The sequence below is a fragment of the Fusarium graminearum genome, chromosome 1 (assembly GCF_000240135.3).
Source record: "Fusarium graminearum PH-1 chromosome 1, whole genome shotgun sequence".
Taxonomy (NCBI): domain Eukaryota; kingdom Fungi; phylum Ascomycota; class Sordariomycetes; order Hypocreales; family Nectriaceae; genus Fusarium; species Fusarium graminearum.
The window spans coordinates 2,836,406-2,854,760 of record NC_026474.1 but is presented as its reverse complement, the minus strand read 5'-3'; the positions used below and the strand labels follow the sequence as shown (position 1 = coordinate 2,854,760).

Genomic DNA, 18,355 nt, shown 5'->3' with positions numbered 1-18,355 from the left:
GATTTCCTTTGAACTGAATACTAAGAAGGGCCGGGTATGGCAAAAGTTGAAACCAGACTAGTAGCACAATCTATAAGAATCAATTACTATTATTGTCAAATGTCATCCAGCAGAGAAGCAGACGCCTGATATAAAAGACATACACAATCCTAGGTCTACATTATGAACCATTGCCTTCCTTCTCGAGCTCCCTTTCAACCCTCCGTTTCTTGGCCCATGTTCCAATTTCTGCCCATATTCGTTCCTTTTCAGCCGGCGATAACGTAGCAGCAAGACCACTTGTGCTACTTGATACAAACACTTTAGCTCCCTCCCACTCACCCTCGATGACGCCCATGTTCTCTGACTCATCCTGCCAACCATACTTAAAAGCTTTTCCAACAGGTTTGCCGTGTCTCACGCGCCAAATACTCTCCCATATACTTTTACCGACGACACATACAGACTCGGGGCGGTACTTGCGACACTTTTCGTGGAGAATCTCAACGCCTTCGTCCATCTCCTGCTTGCTAAGCTCAGACCCGTTGCGGCTTGGCCGGGCAACAATGTTGGTAAACCCCATTGAGTACATCTCGGGGAGCTTACGGTCTTCTGTCGGGCTGCAGAGACGCGGAGTGAGACCACTTGAGAAGAGAAGTTTCCAAAACAGATTTGATGGATGAGCATAGGCATGTCCAGTTCTTGCTGTTTGTATCCCTGGGTTTAGGCCGATGAACAGAACGAGAAGGTTGTCAGCAATGGCATCTGGCAGACCGGGCAAATGGGCATATGTTGACGGTGGCGCGTATCCCGAACTAGGGCGTGCTCGTTTCTTCTTTGGTGTAACGCCATTCTCCTTGTCTTCCGCTTGCCTCTTTTTCGTCCTTTTGTCTGTGGAAATTGGTGTAGGTGCTACTGTAGCGGAAAGTGTTGATGGGTTTAATCTTGGTGATCTTCGAATAGGGGAAGTTTCTCCCTTGGCTGTAGGCTCAGCTGACTGGAACATGAAGTCACTCATCTGAAGACGCCCTTTAAATGTAGCTGGTTGAGGAGGCGAGCTTGGTATATCGCTTCCATCGTTTATTTCTTCGTCGGCGACGTTTTCTTCCATGGGAGCCTCATGTACAGTTTTACCTTTTGTCATGATGTCTCTCTTGTTAGTGTAAGTGAAAAGTACTAAAGTTGGATGTGGCAAGTACGACGCGTAGATGTGTCCAAGACAGTCTAGAACCGTCTTTAAGACTGATGATATACGAGTCCGTGGGAAAATGACTAAATCACCTTGCCCTTAAGTCCTGAACTACGAAATTGATATCATCTCATTGCGTGTAGCGTGAAGATTGTTCTAGGTCATTCACCACAGGCAACCATGGGAAGCCGTACTTGTTGTAGGAGCCTTATGCCCTCCAGGACGACAATCCCCAAATTACCAACAGTTACTTACTGTGCTCTGAATTATAGTATCATCGAGGGCAATATGCGATATAATTCCACTGCTATTTTGCTTTGATGTCCATTTTTTCTTTACAATTTTTTTTGTAAATGGTCTGTCCTAGCTTCTGTTGCAAGGTGAATGAAATGTGTCCCAGCATCTTTGATCCATCCAATGACATGGACAATCTCCGTCAGCCGCCACAGCCACACATAGCCCTGCTTCAGGCCTTGCCTCAATGTCATGGTGGGGTAGTGAGACAACTTGAAGAACCCGAACCCTGCTGGTCCCTGAAGAAATTGTATGGATCTGTTCTTTGCTCGAGAATCAAGAATACGATGTTTACAAAGACAGCTACGAGCCATTACAACTGTGTTTATCTTAAAGGCCCTCTCCCTCTCTGTCTCTCTAATTGTCTATCCCATGTCGCTAAGCTTACGTACGCTGTCATGTAGCATGAAACACATCATGAATGATCGAATAGGAGGTGGCAGCATAACAACATGGGCGCTATGGCGCTCAGCAAAGCCTCCCGCTACATCAGCACCAAGCATGAGGCAGGAATAGGATCGATGGGCCCCCAGCCGCTCATTGTCGTCTTTCCATTGGAGGCCAAGCTCAATTGGACCTAGAGTCGGCGGGGCAGCTGAGGGGCATCAGCGTTGGGAGGGGAGCTTTAAGCAAGCAAGGTACGGTGAAGTAAACGACGTTACAGGTAAGGTAAGGTAAGGTAAGAGCGTAGTAAGAAAGAGGTAAGCTAAGTAAACGTGTTGGGTAAGTACGTAGTAGGTAGGTACGTTGCTAGGGAAAGTACGACATCAAGAACCACAAGGAAAGCTGCAGATTAATGGACACTGCGCTTGTGTAAGGTTCTTTCCGAGATCGACTTTCTTCCTCTCGTATGTATTTAGTCCCAACTCTCCCACCCCCATTGTTCCAACTTCATTCCTCTTTTTCTCTTTCCTCTTCAACTCCCTCCCAAATCATCTCTTCTTGGCTTCTAGACAAACACTCGTCTACAAGTTTCTATCACTCTCACCGCAACTCCCCCAAACTACTTACACACATCACATCAAAATGGAGGCCATCAAGCAGGCACTTCACCTTGGCAAGGGCTCTGACGCCCCTGCTGAGCCTACTCCTGAGGCTCTCAACGAGCTCAAGGAGAAGTACACAAAGGCCGGCCAGGAGCAAGTCTTCACCTTTTACGACTCTCTATCCTCCGCCGAGCGAGGAACTCTGTACCAGCAGCTTTCTGGCTTCGACCCTTCCCACATCAACGACATCACACAGCGCGCATTGAACCCTGCCAAGACCAGCGATGAGCCCGACCGCCTCGAGCCTCTTCCCGAATCTGCCACCGCCAGTATCCTCGACTCCGGCGCCGATGATATTGCCAAGTGGTACGACTCCGGTCTTGACCTCATCTCCAAGGGTCAGGTCGCTGTTGTCCTTATGGCTGGTGGCCAGGGTACTCGTCTGGGTAGCTCTGCTCCCAAGGGCTGCTACGACATTGGTCTTCCCTCTCACAAGTCTCTCTTCCAGCTTCAGGGTGAGCGAATCGCCAAGGTTCAGGAGCTGGCTGCCAAGAAGGGGTCAAACGCCGTTGTTCCCTGGTACGTCATGACCAGCGGCCCTACTCGCGGTCCCACCGAGAAGTTCTTCCAGAAGAACAACTACTTTGGCCTGAGCCAGGAGAACGTCAAGATCTTCGAGCAGGGTGTTCTGCCTTGCATCTCCAACGATGGCAAGATTCTCCTCGAGACCAAGGGCAAGGTTGCTGTTGCTCCTGATGGAAACGGCGGTCTCTACAATGCTCTTGTTCTTTCTGGTGTTGTTGACGACATGCGAAAGCGTGGCATCCAGCACATCCACGCCTACTGCGTTGACAACTGCCTCGTCAAGGTCGCCGACCCTGTCTTCATTGGCTTCTCTGCCGCCCTTGATGTCGACATTGCTACCAAGGTCGTGCGCAAGCGCAACGCTACCGAGTCCGTCGGTCTGATTCTCTCCAAGAACGGCAAGCCCGATGTCGTTGAGTACTCCGAGATCGACCAGGCCACTGCCGAGGAGACCGACCCCAAGCAGCCTGATCTCCTCCGATTCCGTGCTGCCAACATTGTCAACCACTACTACTCTTTCCGCTTCCTCGACTCCATCCCCCAGTGGGCTCATAAGCTTCCCCACCACATCGCCCGCAAGAAGATCCCCTCTGCCGATCTCGAGAGCGGCGAGACCGTCAAGCCCGAGAAGCCCAACGGCATCAAGCTCGAGCAGTTCGTCTTTGACGTCTTCCCCTTCCTGACCCTCGAGAAGTTTGCTTCTCTTGAGGTCAAGCGTGAGGATGAGTTCTCGCCTCTCAAGAATGCCCCTGGCACCGGTGAGGACGATCCCGACACCAGCAAGGCCGATATCATGACCCAGGGCAAGCGCTGGGTCGAGGCTGCCGGCGCCATTGTTGTTGGCGACAAGGCCGATGTCGGCGTTGAGGTGTCTCCTCTGATCAGCTACGTAAGTCAAGACCTCGAGATAACATTTGCAAAGAATCTTGTGCTAACAATTCTCAGGGTGGTGAGGGCCTTGAGAAGCTCAACGGCAACGAGATTACCCCTCCTGCTGTTTTGGAGCGAGAGTAGGAAAAGCACACATGATGATACCATGAACCAGCCAGGATAACATTATGATGCTGTTGTCCTAGGTTTGGCAGATAAAAAAGTTGTTTGTCGCATCTTGTGTAGTTCAAGAATATAATCGACACAAGTAATGAAATAGTAAATACAAATACTGAGCTAGGAAATGCCACATGCACCTGAAATTGTGAAAAGGCCGTTGATAAACGCTAAATGAATTAGATTGAAAGTCTATTGACTGCTCATGCTTTTTATGCAGATTTCTATATCATGTCTAAAATGGGGCAAGTCTATATTGAAGTTTCTATGTGTCTTATTTTGATTTCTTAGTTGGGGTTGGGTCGCTCGTCGGCTCGCTCGTCATCCTCGTGGTCGGCGAGGAACTTCTCAGCCTCGAGGGCAGCCATGCATCCAGTACCGGCACTGGTGATAGCCTGTCGGTATCGCTTGTCCTGGACATCACCAGCGGCAAAGACACCCTCGACGTTGGTGTATGTTGTACCAGGGATGGTCTTGATGTAACCATCCTCATCCATGTCAACCTGACCCTTGACGAGGGTCGTGGCGGGGTCGTGGCCGATGGCGTAGAACAGACCGTTGGCCTCGTGAACCTTCTCCTCGCCAGTCTTATTGTTCTTGACAACGAGGTGGCTCATGAGGCCATCCTCGCCACCTCGGATTTCAGTGGCACCGCTGTTGAACAAGACGGTGCACTTGGGGTGGTTAAGAAGTCGGTTGGCCATGGTTCGGCTGGCACGAAGGACATCGCGACGGACGAGGACGGTAACGTGGCTGGCGTACTTTGTGAGGAAAGTGGCCTCCTCGGCGGCGGAGTCACCACCACCAATGACGAAGAGAGGCTTGTTGCGGAAGATGGGGACGGCTCCGTCGCAGACAGCGCAGGCCGAGACGCCGTTCTGCCAGTACTTGTCCTCGCCGGGGAGGTTAAGACGGCGGGCTGAGGCGCCGGTAGCGAGGATGACGGTCTCGGCGGTGTGTGTCTCCTCGGGGGAGAACTCGGTTGTGTACTTGTAGGGGCGGGAAGAGAGGTCGAGGGTAGCGACGGTGTCGGTGATGATTTCTGTGCCGAAGCGCTCGGACTGGGCTCGCATGTTGTCCTGAAAATGGTGTTAGTCTGGTTTCTCGGTGTTTAAGAGAGTTCGTTATAGGCTTACCATCAACTCGCCTCCCATGATACCCTTGGGGAAACCGGGGAAGTTCTCAACTTCGGTGGTGGTGGTCAATTGACCGCCAGCGGCGATACCGTTGGCCATGAAACCCTCGTAGAGAACGGCTGTCTTGGTGTTAGTCTTGCAATATCAATGTTTTGTATAGACTCTTGTACTCACGCTTCAGCTCGGCTCGTGCCAAGTAGACAGCAGCCGTGTGGGCAGCAGGCCCAGAACCGATAACTGTAACATCCCATGTCAGCCTTGTCTGTAAATTTTTGGTTTTGGGGCATGAGGGGTTCACCATGCCACCATGGAGGGGTAAAACATACTGACAACCTTGCTGTGCATTTTCCTTACACCAAACTCGACGGCTGGTTTTCTAGTTGTTTTTTGGAATGTAGCTGCCGCTGCCGCAATCGATAGGCCAGCGCTTGAACGAAGTGTAACACGTTTAAAGGTTGAGGAGAACAGTTTGGCGGTGTTGGAAGGAGAGGATGGGGGAAAGAGAAAAAAAAGGCGGGCTGTCGCGAGTTCTTTATTCAAACAGACAGGAACAGGAAAGCGCCACTGCAGGCTAGTAATGTCAGATAAGTTGTTTAGTACGAGGGAGGGGCGGTAAAGAGTTAAAAAAAAAACGGTCAAGTAAACTTGCAGCGACTTCGGAATGGGCGTCGACGTGGTTTGAGATGTGGAGTCTGGACGTATAGTTGCATGCACTGGAGGCGAGGTAAAGTCAATGCAGATTTGAAGGACGACGGACGATATGGAATCAATTTCGAGGCAGGAATATGATTGGAGCGCGGGACCAATCAGTGGATTTATAAGCCAACGGGGGACCCTTGCCAGAATGTTTAGTTAGAAGCTGCTGGACGACTTTTGACTTTGACCAGATATTTTTTTCACTACCAACCAACACATTTGCCTTCCTTTATCAATCAGTAGATTAGTGGCGTGACTAGCCAAGCTGAGTTATACCATAACAACCAAAGAAGCTAAATGGAATTGTTCAATTGATTCCTCATGATGACCAGGAACACGGTCTAACTAAGCTGAAAGCATATTGAAAAAGCAAGGGGTTCATGACGTCCGTGGTTGATCTAACTGTGTCTGTCTATACACTCTATCGCTGTCCCTCCTCTGGGCCAACACTGCCATCTCGCTTTCCAAATCTCGCTCCCAAAGATCCAATATCTCTCTTGAAGAACTTGCCAAAGTTTCGCAAGTTCTCGTTAATTGTCGCCTTTTCCAATCCCGTCTGTGCTGCTGTGCTCGTGCTGCTCTGGCTAATATCTCTTGCTGCGCTGAGAAGCTTCTCGCCAAGGGATCCTGCTTCAAACCTAGGACTGACTGCGGCAGCGACTGACGGGTTCATGGTGGACAGGTGAGCAGTGTTACCCAAAGTCATGGTTGTCATGAGAGGTGTCAACAAGGGTGAGCTGGCAACCAACTTGTCATTAGTTGTGCTGTCACGATGAATGCCAAATAGCTCTATCAAGTGGCCATGGTCTGCTTTTCGAACACCCTTGAGATCCAGTATCTTCTTGAAGTTGGTATCCGAGCGATCACCAATATGAATCAGATACGCCTGTACCAACCCTTCTGGTGGCGATGGGCGCACTTGAAGAGTCTTGAGCAATGGATCAAGTCGATTCATGCAATGCTGAACTCGCCGCACGAAACTCGATGGTGGAGCATCTTGTTCAGAGAGCGATGCATGATGCATGATCAACTTCTCAAACGCCTTGGTAAGAACATATTTGTCAAGCAACATCTAGAAATCCACTGTTAGTACAAGCCTGACTCGAGCGTATGGAGTAAACTTACCTGTTCGGCGCCAACTTCGGATATAGGTCGGCATTGAATAATGCTATTGATATACCCTGTCGCCAGATGCTCCACCAAATTGTCACAAAACGCTCTGGCATACTGTTGTTTTGAGATAATGGCCAAGATCTCGGCAGCTTTGCCATCAGCATGCTTTACCAACTCTCCAACGTATGAACTCTGATCACCGACGCTCTCCATGGTGCTCCAGTTGGTATTCTTCATCTCACGCCAAACACCCTCGCAGTCAAGTTCGACGGCGCGCACCAGAGCGAGAACAGATGCACTCGCTACACCGAGAAAGGCATCTGACTGCGATGAGAGATCAACCTTGGACACGAGCTCGCTGTCAATTCGCTTCTTGATGCTCTCCTCCAACTGGTTGGTGTTGATATGCCAGAAGTCAGCCGTGTTCAACACCAAAACAACGTCTTGAAGTGGAGCGCCTTGAGGACCGCCGGACTGTAGTATATGAAGCAACACTTGTTGGGCGTATTCGTCGAGATATCTGGCCAATATCCTGGCGAGATCGAGAAGACGCTCGCTGGTAGATAGCTTGGCACACTGTGACAATGTGAGTTTGTAAAAGTGAAACAACTCGATCGCCGAGGCAATGACAGCCTGTGGTGAGAACTCGTCATCAGGTGGTATAAGTGGCTGGCTGCGATACCTAGGTATCATCGCTGCCAATTGTCTATCTTGTGATTCAACCCATAGGCTCAGGTACGGCTCGAATGCAACAGAGATCATGCCATGAAAGCTGTGGGCCCTATCTTCAACAGAGTTGATGGTGTCGATACTGGCCCTTGAAGTTGTTGCGAATCGCTTTTCGAGACTCTGCTCAAAGTCTAGCGTCTCCTGCAAACAACTCAATAGTAGATTCACGTCGATCCTATTGCCGTCCGTACGTCGCATGCTCCGCTCCAGAATGCCCTTGAAGTCATCACGAGTACCATCACAGAAAGCTGCTGCCAATGTCTCATTGGCCCTCCAGTGCGGTGGGAAGATCATCGAGTGCTCATCATCATGAGACTTCATCATTCTCTTAAACCACGCATATCGTCGTCCGATGTTGTCCAGGCTGCCTGCTTCGTCGTTGCCGCGGAATACCTGGCGGTACTCTCGTAACTCGGTATTGACATACCAATTCATAAGACGGGACTTGGCGGAATCTCCAAGAGCATCCATGACTAGACATGCTTCAACAAGCATGCCCCTTCGCGCACCAACTTCGCTTTTGGCAAACGCCATCTCAAAGTCCTCACAAACCTGCTCCAGGAGCTCGCGCTGCAGCTCAGCTACACCTCTACTTAGAGTCGCGATCTGTTCGATACTGCGATAGCTATTGAAATGTTTCATGAGCTGGAGAACAGCCTGCAAAAGTCCTGCGCACTCCCTGTACTGGCGCGTCTTGGCCAGGCCCCTGAGCTGCTCATAAGCCGTGGTAAGCATCTGCAGCCGCTTGAGAGCTGTCATGCTCAGTGTGAGGTTGCGTTTCGTTCCATCGAGTCGCTTGATGTCGGCCGTCATCGAGGTGATGTTCTGTTCGGTCTCGATCGCACGTGAGCGCACCGTCTCGATCTTTCGGAATAGCTGGGCAAGCTCAGCTTGCGCCGACTGCATGCGCTCGAGGCTCGAGTCGGAGCCATAGGCTTGGGTAGTCTCGAGACTGACTATGTCGTTCGAAAGCGCATTTTGGTGGCTTTGCAGAGATTTCGATACCTCGCTTATAGATGATATCGTCGATGGATGCGAGAACAGGATATTGAGGTGGTCGATCGGATTGTAGTCGACTATCCAGGAGGGTTCGGGGTTAGCCGCCAAGGAACAAAGTAATCGAGTTCGCCACCAACTCACCAGCATCTAGGGCTGAAGGTTCTCGATAGTTGCCATTCATTATGACGGCGGCTTAGCCATTGACTATTTAGAAAACTCCAAAGATGATAAACCGTTGTTGCTCGCTGAGAGCATGAGCATGAGGAAGCTCCCTGCACGTGTCAAGTGCCATGATGGCCAAAAGCGGGTCACCCAGGATAAGCTGGGAATGCCACTACGTGGCTGGACTTCCCCTGAGAGCCTCCAACACCAGCGTTGGATAATGAGGCAAGCATGTATCAGAGTGAACACCATAAATTATTCCAAGATAATTCGTCAAAAAGTACAAATGTATTCAAAAAGTACAATGGTTTACATGTGATTATCAGCGTTGTGAATAACCATGCTATGATATTGCTTTGCATCAACAATCCCAACACATGATACTTCACTTTGCTACACAAATTCCTAAACCACGCTATGCTACCTATGTTGCTTTACGCGGCATATGAATGCTGCACGTGCCTCTCTACTCATCTACGAGCCCGTCATTTTCCATGCTTTCCTTCTCTTTCGCGGCAGGCTCCTTGTTTTTCTTTTTCATCGAGAATCGCCATGTTCCCATGCGGCCCTCTTTTGGTGCATCCTTGGATCGAAAACTGCCTTGACCAATCGACGGGCTGCTGGCCATGCTGTCGTAGCTACGGCCAAGCTGAGCCATATCTTCTTCAAGATCGTCGGCATCACCAATACTAGAACGGTGCTCCGACATGTTCTTTTCAGAAAATGTGCTGCTACCAGGCCCCTTCTTAAACAGAACAGAATCCTTGCTCAGTCTGGAAGACAGTGTGCTGAACTTGCTTGAGCTTCCCTTTCTGAACAACTTTTTTACCACGCTGCTATCAGCATCCTTGTGGCTCGCAGTATTGTTGTCCGTAGTTGAGTTTGAGGCTGTCATGCCCAAATCCAAAGACTCATGGGATTCCGATACTGAATTTTGAGTGTGAACAGAATGTGCGTCACGAGACATTCGTGGGCTTGTTGGCGAATCATCAAGATTAGGTGGCACTTCAATGGTGGGGGTCAAAGCCTCCAAACCCTTCGTGCGACCTTCCTTGGATTTACCGCGCTTTTCTCTGCCCTTCAATCCCCTGTCTGGACTTGCATCTCTATCTCGGCGGCTGAAAAAAGAAGGTGTCCTAAACGTGGGGGCCGCAGGGTTGAGATTTCGGCTCATTGACGCTCGGTGACTTGGAGGACGTGATCCGATGACACCCACCTGGCTAGGTGATGTTTGGGGATTAAGCAGGTCGTCGTCGTCAAGGATTTCATCGTTGGCTGTTGCAAGTGTTGTCTCAAGCACGGTCGGGGCTGCACCAAGTGAAGGTCGGCGGGATGGGTTCCTCGAAGACCAACGTCCTTCATTTGGCGACCAAACTCGGTTCTTGGCTAGCATGGAGAAGTCACCAGGAATATTCCAGATAGAGCCACTGTCGGTCGAAGGCCGGGGGAGGTCGGTAGATGCGATCGATGCAGGCCGCGAGTCTGGGGATTCGTTTTCTCCTGTGAGGGCTCCGGCGCTGCTGGCAAACGGGTTGAGCCTTCGAGCAGAGAACGGCCTGGATGTAGGGCCCATGCTCGTCCTGCTAGGTTCTGCCCCCGAATGCCTGTTCATCCATGAGAAACTTATTCTACGCTTGTTGCCGGGCATATCATGATCATCAGTGCTTCGCGGGAACGATTGGCTCTGGCCCGCCTTGAGACTACCAATCGCGGGTCCTTCGACATCTGCTGGTTTCGGCCCCCTGCTGCGCTGAAAGTTAGACAACAAGCTAGAAAGCCTGTGACTCGATGGAAGAGGTGGCTGCTGGGGAGATGAGTTGATGTTGAGCGATTGGGAGTCCATGTCGTTGTACTGGGGAAAGGGCAAGTTGTGGGATGAACCATGAGGGCTGGAAAACATGTTTAGGGAGCGTCCATCCGATGATAGAGGCGATTGCGGATGATCCTCTTCTGCAGCTGTAACAGATTCCGGCAAGTACTGGTTTGGGAGATGCTCTGCAGCATCCTCAAATGTCTCGTCAAAAATTCCTGAAGGGATAAGAGAATGTGCAGTAGGGCTCAGAGGTCCGGCATTAGCCCTGAAATCGGCTTCTGACTGATGGTCGTCGGCATTGTCGGCCGCATTGTGATCCATAAACAATATTTGACCGAATCCTGCGCGACTGAATCCAGAGAAAGAGTCGTCAGGTGGTCCAAACTGGTTGTGCGGTGGCGAGTTGAGGTGGGAAAGCGAGTCGAAGTTTCCACTGTCTCGGGGGTCCTGAGGAGCTCCCGAGGGCTCGAACTCCATGGCAGTAGGGTCTGGCTGGTTGTTGTAATAGAGTCCCATGTGTTGCAGTTCCTCCCTAAGATACCTGATCTGCTGATCCAGATTATGTTGCTTCTTGGTCTCTGCTACCAACTGATTGTGCAACTCTTTTCGCCTTGCATCCCACTCTTTCCGTACGATGATATCGTTCTCCTTCCACTGCTCATCGTCGGCACCGGGAAGTTCTTCTCGGGTAGCCTTTAGATCCTGGAGTTGTTTTCCCTTCTCCTTAAGCTCAGCTTCCAGTTCCGCGCAATTCTCTTGTAGTTCCGCGTTAGAATCATCAAGGTCTTGGCCATCCCGGTCTCTCTTCGCTGCCAACTCCTTCTTCTGAGCCTCGAAGCCTTCTCGCTCCTTCTTCATCCTCTCTATGTCGTTCTCGAGCTTGGTAGCAGTATCTCGGACTTTGGATTTCTTATTTTCCTTGTCCTTTAGCTGCTGCTCCTTCTTCGCCCGATCCTTCTCTGCAGCACGCATCTGCTCCATGGTTGTACGAACGTTGGCCTTGAGCTGTGCGGTCTGCTCCTCTTTCTCCTTCAAGGCCTGTCTTTTGGTTTCCTTCTCTTGCTTGAGCTCCTCTTCCTGCTGCTGAAGTTCGGCTTCCTCCTTAGCATATTGGGCAAGGGTTTCGTCGACCTCCTTCCTAGTCGACTCGAATCGGCGGTTCAGTTCGTCAAGTGACAATTCCGGGCCATCGACTAGTGGAAGTTTAATTTGAGGTTGATCCATGCTAGCAACGGATGGCGAGTGTCGTCGGTTGACCGTATTTCGTCGCTGGCTTGGAACAGTGGCGGTGACATCAGACGTAGACGCATTATTGCCGTCAAGGACCGGGGCCGCCTCGACCGTTGGCACTGGAGGCTTCTTTTGCGAATCCGAATCGTCATCTTCGTCGCCATTCTTGGGGTGAGGGTGGTCATTGTTGGCAAAGCTGGTAGGCAAGCGTGAGTTACCCAATTGAGGTCTACCATCTTTTCCGAAAGTCCGGAGGCGTAGGACCTTGCTTCCGGCTTGAAAATTATTCGGGCCGACAGCAACGACCCTTATGTTATAAAAATGATCTGGTTTAAGACCAGTTACAGTTATTGCGACTTCATTTCCAGGCGAATCACCAACTGTACGCCAATCGTGTTAGCCAGGTGCCATTTTGCCCCATTCGTGGGGTCAGTGAGTATTTTGACAGTAGGACCAACCATGAACGCCATTGACTTGAATAGTGTATTTTTGTACCGGTCGATTACTGGCTGGACGAGTCCAGCTCAGTGTAGCAGCATCAGATCGAATGCCGGCGAGAGAAACATCAGGAGGTTCGGGTACGTCGACACCGAGAATATTAATTAGATCTGGAACAGGCTTCCATAATGTCTGCCACGAGCGATGCAGCAGCCTAGAAGAAAGGAGGCAACTGGTCAGCGCGATCCAAAACAGAGGGGTCGTGTTATCGAATTCGACAAGAGGGGCAGGGGCAAACTCACCAAACGACAGCACCAAGTGTCAAGACCATCTTGAAATGATGGATCAGAAGAACATGGATGCGGAAATCAAGCAGTGCTTCGATCGTGGCCGGAGAGAAGTATTCGAGCAGGCGACGAGTATCGATGAGGACGGTGAGGCTGCAGAGGAAAGCGTAGAGCAGGGCCTTCTGGTAGCTGGCGCGAGGGCTATAAATCCACCAGAAGCCAAGTACGCTGAGGATGAGAGTAGTCAAGACGGGCAACTCCCATGACATGTTCTCAGCTCAGCGCGGTCTCAGTCTTGCAGATGTTGAAGACCGAGCCAAGCGTCCAAGAAGAGTCCAAATCTAGATCCAGATCCAATTCCAAGTCTAGGTTGTCGTGTGGGAATGGATCCTCGAGGCAGATGCCAATGGCAACAGTAGTAGGTGGTTAGTAGTTTTTGCCATGTAGCCATGTCATGTCGTATCGAACTAATCCGGTTAGCGCTCTCGCTGCTCAGTCAAAAGTCACGGGCTAAGGCGGAGCACCATTTATGCACGTCGTGCATAAGAGACTGTAGCAAAACGGTATACGGAAACGGCGTAGCCGTTGGTACCGTACCAATTAGCACTGACAACTCCCTACCTATGAAGCGACTCTTCTTTACCTACGCAGGTTCATAGCAACCTTATTCCCATTCAGCGCAACAAGAGAAATGCCGAAATACTAAGCTTCCTGTCCGTCAATTTGCCCAGGCCTTGGTTCTTGTTGCTGATACCAATCCTGGCTACAACAACATAATGCCTAACAGCCTTCGACAGTTTTGTTGCACAGTGTTTGATCTCAGTACTATACATATCTTCAACACGTCACATGCCTCTATCCATTGAACCCAATCATTACGGAACAAGGCTCCTATCCTCGGCTGGGCGCGCTAGGCTTACAGAGAGAAGCCGCTATCTGGCAAGCAGATGATCAAGCGCTTTTTATTTCCAGCTTCAGGGGGTTAAGAAACCGCAAGGCATTTCTTCCAGCCGAATAACGGTGCAGCATCATCAAGGAGAAGCCCGCAAAACTTACGACCGAGGCTCTTGAAGACTGTCAGCGCCTTACGAAGGCCAATTATATCAGACTGGTCACAGCGGTTCAAGGCCAATATAGCGATCTCAAAGACCGGTTGCCCTTCATTGGCCAAGTGCAAGCCGTCCAAGGCCACCGAGAGATTTATTGCCACGACTTGTTGCAAGGCTGGAGAGCGCGTCAAACCTCTGGTGGTGATGTTTCTCAAGATCTTTGTTGGCATCTCATCGACGCAATACTCGACGTATTAGTATTTTCACATCCTATCAAAGTCGAGTATGCTCAAGCGCCGATAACCAGATCCCATCAAGAATACGATACTGTGGATACCTTTTTCGGCTCTTTCGCTTGGAAATCCAACGCAGAAGACGCTGGAACCCTTGCTTTGTCAAGGTTAGCAGACCTGGCATGAGGAAGATCGATACAATCTTGATTACTAGCAGTGATAGCCATCTTTCCGCAGATGGTAGCTTGATCACCGAGTCACTCAGACCATCCAATTTTCATCATCACGACCGCAGCAGTTAACCACAGCTCTTTCCATCCATGGCAATGATGGCGTCTTTGCTGAGTTCAAATGCATTAAGTGCGCTGTTCTACGGGCGTTGCTTTAAATTTGGCGACAAGGTTCATATCATCCGCCAAAGGCCCAACCTGTAGTCTGTCCCAAACTTTGTATCACCCTGACGTGCCATGATTTGAGGCGAAAGAGCCCGCTCGAAAATCCCTGCCCAGACTGTCTCTTTCATCCCGCAATCCTCAACGCATTCTCAGATTTAGGAGATACATGGTGAGTCTACCGAGCAGACGCAATGCGCGGCGGGCTATTGACATGACATAGCCCCTAATACACCTCGTGTCGAAATGGACTTTCTCGGCCTGACTACCATCGAAGCACAAAATCGCATCGACTCGTGTGCTAGGCCAACAGTCCACAAGATCACAGTCGGTGCTGCTGTTCTACGCAATAGTCATGACCCACAAAGAGGCACTCAAATTCTGCTTCTGAAGCGTAGCGCTCGCGAGAAGTACTACCCGAATGTGTTCGAAATTCCTGGCGGCAAGGTCAACACTGGTGAAACACTTCTTGCTGCCCTAACACAAGAGGTCAACGGAGAGTCAGGCCTGATGGTCTCTAGAATCCTAAAGCCTCTTGCTACATTCAGCTACACCACAACAAAGACTGCAAAGAGTCCGATGACTGGCGATGAGCAAATCATTCATCGCTACGCCCGACAATCCAGCTATGTTGTCACGATTGAAGGCGATGGCTCAGACTTCCGCTTTCATCAGGCCGAGCACTCTGAAGGGTCATGGTTCAGCGTCTCTGACCTTGCAAACATTCCAATGACAGATGAGATGAGAAATCTTGTTGTTGAGGCACTCTCAGAAAATAAGGACTGCACAGACAATACCTCATAATTTCTACAACAGCGATGGAGATAGAGATAGCGAGGCAGTATGTCCGAGGAAGATGAGGAAGGCGAGAAGAACAGTGCTATTATAGTTACTTTGCGACTTGTTGCATATATGGATGGCATATAGCAAGTGGCATAATGCTACTACGGCGTGAAGTTGACAGGGGTGGCTCTGAAGGTCCTACTGCGTGCCGTCTCCGTTTTGCTTACGGTAGTAGAATTACGGAATGTTCAGCAAGATTTATTTATGCAAGTTGGGTCAAGTTATGTACGCTATACTCAAGCCAAAAGCACCAAAGCTCCGGTAGTCGTCTCGGTTGCAGCCACAGGGATGCTCCTTTCAGGATTACAGTGTTGCTGGTTGAGAAGACACCGTGTTGTACGTGTCGTCTGGGGGTTCACATTCGACAATTTCACTCCATGCTGCTTTCACAATTCTTCTTATTAGGACAGCACGACAGTTATCACTTTCTTGTGTACACTGTATTTAGCAACGGTGTGCTGCCGCCCTCACTACTAGTGCTGGCGAGTTGGAACAGCAAAAAGATGTCACTGATGACGCTTCCGGCAGAACAATTACACCTAGGACAAAAGGCATAATGGCTGGCTTCTCAACGGCTCTTTATGTACCTAGGTAGGTAGCAACTTCATCAAGGGCGTATTTAGGGTTTCTACCGTTTCGGGCATCTTACAGATAATTGCGTGAAGGCGTCGAGATGCACGATAGGCGATTTCCACACAAATCGCTGAACACACTGTACACGCGAAGTTTACAAGAACAAGCGATTGGTTCATGATGACCAGTGCAGCGCATATCTATCTACGAGTGGTTTGATAAACGTGAGGAAGTTAGCTGGTCAGTTTATTAAAACCCGACCTTCAGGTTGTTTATGTTTCTACCCTAATGTTCGAGTTCAACTTTCTGTTACCCACTAGACAGCCTTGACAGCAAGTGCCGGAGATCGCCTCAATTTCAGCTTTCAGGGCCTTTTCCAAGTTGGTATCTAGCGCCTGGGCTTCCAGAAATGCATCAATATTCCTCCGAAAGGGCTTGTTCGCCAGTTTGGTGGTGTCATCCCTGTTCAAATGGAACGGACCGATATTGACTCTGGGCATCTTGTACGGAAAGCATGTGAAGCCGTCTGCACCGAGCATTTCACACAACAAACATCAATATGTTTCTGCGTTCCTGGCTTGCCATGTAATGATATATTTGGCTACTAACCTTGAATGCTGGAGACTTCAGACTATCTGTCTTTAGTAGTCCTTAGTAGCTTTGGCTGCGAACAATATTAATGGATCAATGACATCAACGTCGACTGGGCAGAGTGATATCAACTATTATACACACTACTCTTGGCTGAATGGTTGTATAGATCAAGGAAACAATAACCACGAGAATTAGATCATTCTAAATGGATTGTCATTGCGAGTTATGACTCAAAAGACACTGGTTTAATAGCTATGAATCGAGTGTCTGCCCCGGAATAGTCTTATTCATGTGCAGATTCACTCATTTCCACTGACTCTCATAAAATAATTGACTACCAACGAAACTAGCCTTTGAGAGCTACTGCATCTCAAGAAGAGTTCAGGACGGTATGCATGTCTTGTTCAATGCAAACCGGCAGCGGGATGCATGATTGGTATGTAGGTATGCTAATTCAATGCTTCTCTACATGGTTGATAGTTTGAATAGGGTAAACGACTGTCTTATGACTGAGGACAAACCCCCTAGCCTCCCTACACTACCTAATACACATGCATATGTTACTAGGTAGTCATGACAGCCCGGCTGAAACTACTATAATTACACATGTAATTATTTTTCGTTTCCTTGTAGTCGTACATGGAATGGATATAAAATAACCATAATCCTAGCCCTGTCCTATGGGTCTTGTCGACTACCTCGGCTGATCCAGCGGTCAAGAGTACCTATCCGTGTAAAGCATATGATGAAAGAGCACAAAAGAATGGCTAGAAAATTGTTCAAGATCTTCTCCAATTGAGATGGGACAACCAAGAACGAGGTCGGTAATTTGCCAGACGATGATCACAGCCAAGGCCAACCTGACGGAGCAAAAGTGCCGAGCTATAAATGACTGGCAGTCATGTGCAGTCAGATTCTTTGTACCAAGCATGGATATGTTCTACATGGGTAAGCATGGGACAGTACTGTCTACATATGCATATCAGTTGTTGAACAAAGTGCATCAAAAATATCCCCTAACGCTGCAGCCTATAGAGTCTTGTCCAATTCTCAGCAACCAACGAGGTGATTAATGGTTCGAGCAAAGTCAATTCTTGTGAATGACGCGCTCGACTGTAAGAGTGCCTGTCCATCAATCAGGTTTATAGGACTATTTGCAAGGCCAGGAACCACCCGAAAACCCGAATGATTAAGTCTCAACTCGGCAGCTTTGGCCGCATGAGTCGTCCATGTGATAGATTCTGCTGGGGCATCCATCATGATTCTGGCGGACGTCTAGATCCCTGCGAGCTGGGGTAGTGTCTTTGTACCAGGTACGACAACGGGCCATGTTGGGTTGAACGCCCCTCAACGTGTGTACCTGGGTTCTCTTCTGTAACAATGGCTTCGTTATTATTAGTTGTTTTGTACGGTATGCATGCTGAAGCTGATAGGCTTCTTTATGCTGCGTCGCAACAGTTAGAGTCGCATCAGCATCATATATTTGCTTCGTTTTTGACATTACCATCAATCATGTCGTGTTCACTGTCCCAAATATCTTTTTCCTCTTTTTCCAACATACCAACTTAGTACCTAACTGAACCTCTCCAACTATATAGTGACGTCTTCACCTGATCTAAAAGACTGGGCGACTGGGGTAAAAAGAAGAAAAAAAGAGAACCTAGGCCCGCTCAACCACAAGCCAGCGTCCTTTTGTAGGTACTCGGTACTTCCGTCCACTGGCTCGAGCGAACTGCTCCCCCAACAATCCGCATTCCATTCCGTTTTCTTTTCTAATATCAGACAAACCTTAAGCATTTCTTCTACATACCTCCCACCTGGTGTGCGCTTTACTCTTATTTTCGGTATTTCAGATAAACTTCTACAGGGCTCCAGGCTCTCGCTCTTTGCTGCCGTATCCTCTCCTTTAGAACCTTGCCAGCTTCACAGAGCCCCTACAGATCGTCGTCCAACCTCCCCGCGACAAGCCGCCTCTACTTCTCCAACTT

General features: G+C 49.5%; 7 protein-coding genes across 7 annotated transcripts; 2 read left to right on the top strand and 5 right to left on the bottom strand.

Annotated features, from left to right (window-relative positions):
• Positions 1 to 160: 160 nt before the first annotated feature.
• FGSG_00873 (uncharacterized protein) lies at positions 161 to 1,656 on the bottom strand (the record flags this gene model as incomplete). Its single annotated transcript, XM_011318298.1, has 3 exons — positions 161 to 1,096; positions 1,424 to 1,501; positions 1,591 to 1,656. The coding sequence occupies 3 exons, from the start codon at positions 1,654 to 1,656 to the stop codon at positions 161 to 163; spliced, it is 1,080 nt and encodes a 359-aa protein (XP_011316600.1).
• Positions 1,657 to 2,372: 716 nt separating this feature from the next.
• FGSG_00872 (UDP-N-acetylglucosamine pyrophosphorylase) lies at positions 2,373 to 4,204 on the top strand. The gene is made up of 2 exons (XM_011318297.1): positions 2,373 to 3,922; positions 3,979 to 4,204. Exons 1-2 carry the CDS (start codon positions 2,489 to 2,491, stop codon positions 4,045 to 4,047), a joined length of 1,503 nt encoding a protein of 500 aa, XP_011316599.1. The 5' UTR covers positions 2,373 to 2,488; the 3' UTR covers positions 4,048 to 4,204.
• A 42-nt stretch (positions 4,205 to 4,246) lies between these two features.
• Positions 4,247 to 5,683, bottom strand: FGSG_00871 (thioredoxin reductase). Its single transcript, XM_011318296.1, has 4 exons — positions 5,543 to 5,683; positions 5,391 to 5,453; positions 5,217 to 5,335; positions 4,247 to 5,159 (listed from the first exon to the last, which is right to left on the bottom strand). Exons 1-4 carry the CDS (start codon positions 5,559 to 5,561, stop codon positions 4,368 to 4,370), a joined length of 993 nt encoding a protein of 330 aa, XP_011316598.1. The 5' UTR covers positions 5,562 to 5,683; the 3' UTR covers positions 4,247 to 4,367.
• Positions 5,684 to 6,333: 650 nt separating this feature from the next.
• FGSG_00870 (uncharacterized protein) lies at positions 6,334 to 8,934 on the bottom strand (the record flags this gene model as incomplete). Its single annotated transcript, XM_011318295.1, has 3 exons — positions 6,334 to 6,984; positions 7,038 to 8,830; positions 8,895 to 8,934. 3 exons carry the CDS (start codon positions 8,932 to 8,934, stop codon positions 6,334 to 6,336), a joined length of 2,484 nt encoding a protein of 827 aa, XP_011316597.1.
• Positions 8,935 to 9,381: 447 nt separating this feature from the next.
• Positions 9,382 to 12,952, bottom strand: FGSG_00869 (uncharacterized protein; the record flags this gene model as incomplete). Its single annotated transcript, XM_011318294.1, has 3 exons — positions 9,382 to 12,338; positions 12,417 to 12,610; positions 12,699 to 12,952. The coding sequence occupies 3 exons, from the start codon at positions 12,950 to 12,952 to the stop codon at positions 9,382 to 9,384; spliced, it is 3,405 nt and encodes a 1,134-aa protein (XP_011316596.1).
• Positions 12,953 to 14,603: 1,651 nt separating this feature from the next.
• FGSG_00868 (uncharacterized protein) lies at positions 14,604 to 15,161 on the top strand (the record flags this gene model as incomplete). Its single annotated transcript, XM_011318293.1, has 1 exon — positions 14,604 to 15,161. One exon carries the CDS (start codon positions 14,604 to 14,606, stop codon positions 15,159 to 15,161), a length of 558 nt encoding a protein of 185 aa, XP_011316595.1.
• A 275-nt stretch (positions 15,162 to 15,436) lies between these two features.
• On the bottom strand, positions 15,437 to 16,273 carry FGSG_00867 (uncharacterized protein; the record flags this gene model as incomplete). Its single annotated transcript, XM_011318292.1, has 3 exons — positions 15,437 to 15,580; positions 15,850 to 15,912; positions 16,058 to 16,273. The coding sequence occupies 3 exons, from the start codon at positions 16,271 to 16,273 to the stop codon at positions 15,437 to 15,439; spliced, it is 423 nt and encodes a 140-aa protein (XP_011316594.1).
• Positions 16,274 to 18,355: the final 2,082 nt, after the last annotated feature.

Excerpts from the sequence above, each read along its gene's own strand:
- FGSG_00871 (XM_011318296.1), bottom strand. Across the intron at positions 5,336-5,390 it reads GGCACGAGCCGAGCTGAAGC|CCGTTCTCTACGAGGGTTTC; the intron begins GTGAGTACAAGA and ends ACACCAAGACAG. Across the intron at positions 5,160-5,216 it reads TCATGGGAGGCGAGTTGATG|GACAACATGCGAGCCCAGTC; the intron begins GTAAGCCTATAA and ends CACCATTTTCAG.
- FGSG_00872 (XM_011318297.1), top strand. The coding sequence starts at position 2,489 with ATGGAGGCCATCAAGCAGGCACTTCACCTTGGCAAGGGCTCTGACGCC. Across the intron at positions 3,923-3,978 it reads TGTCTCCTCTGATCAGCTAC|GGTGGTGAGGGCCTTGAGAA; the intron begins GTAAGTCAAGAC and ends AACAATTCTCAG.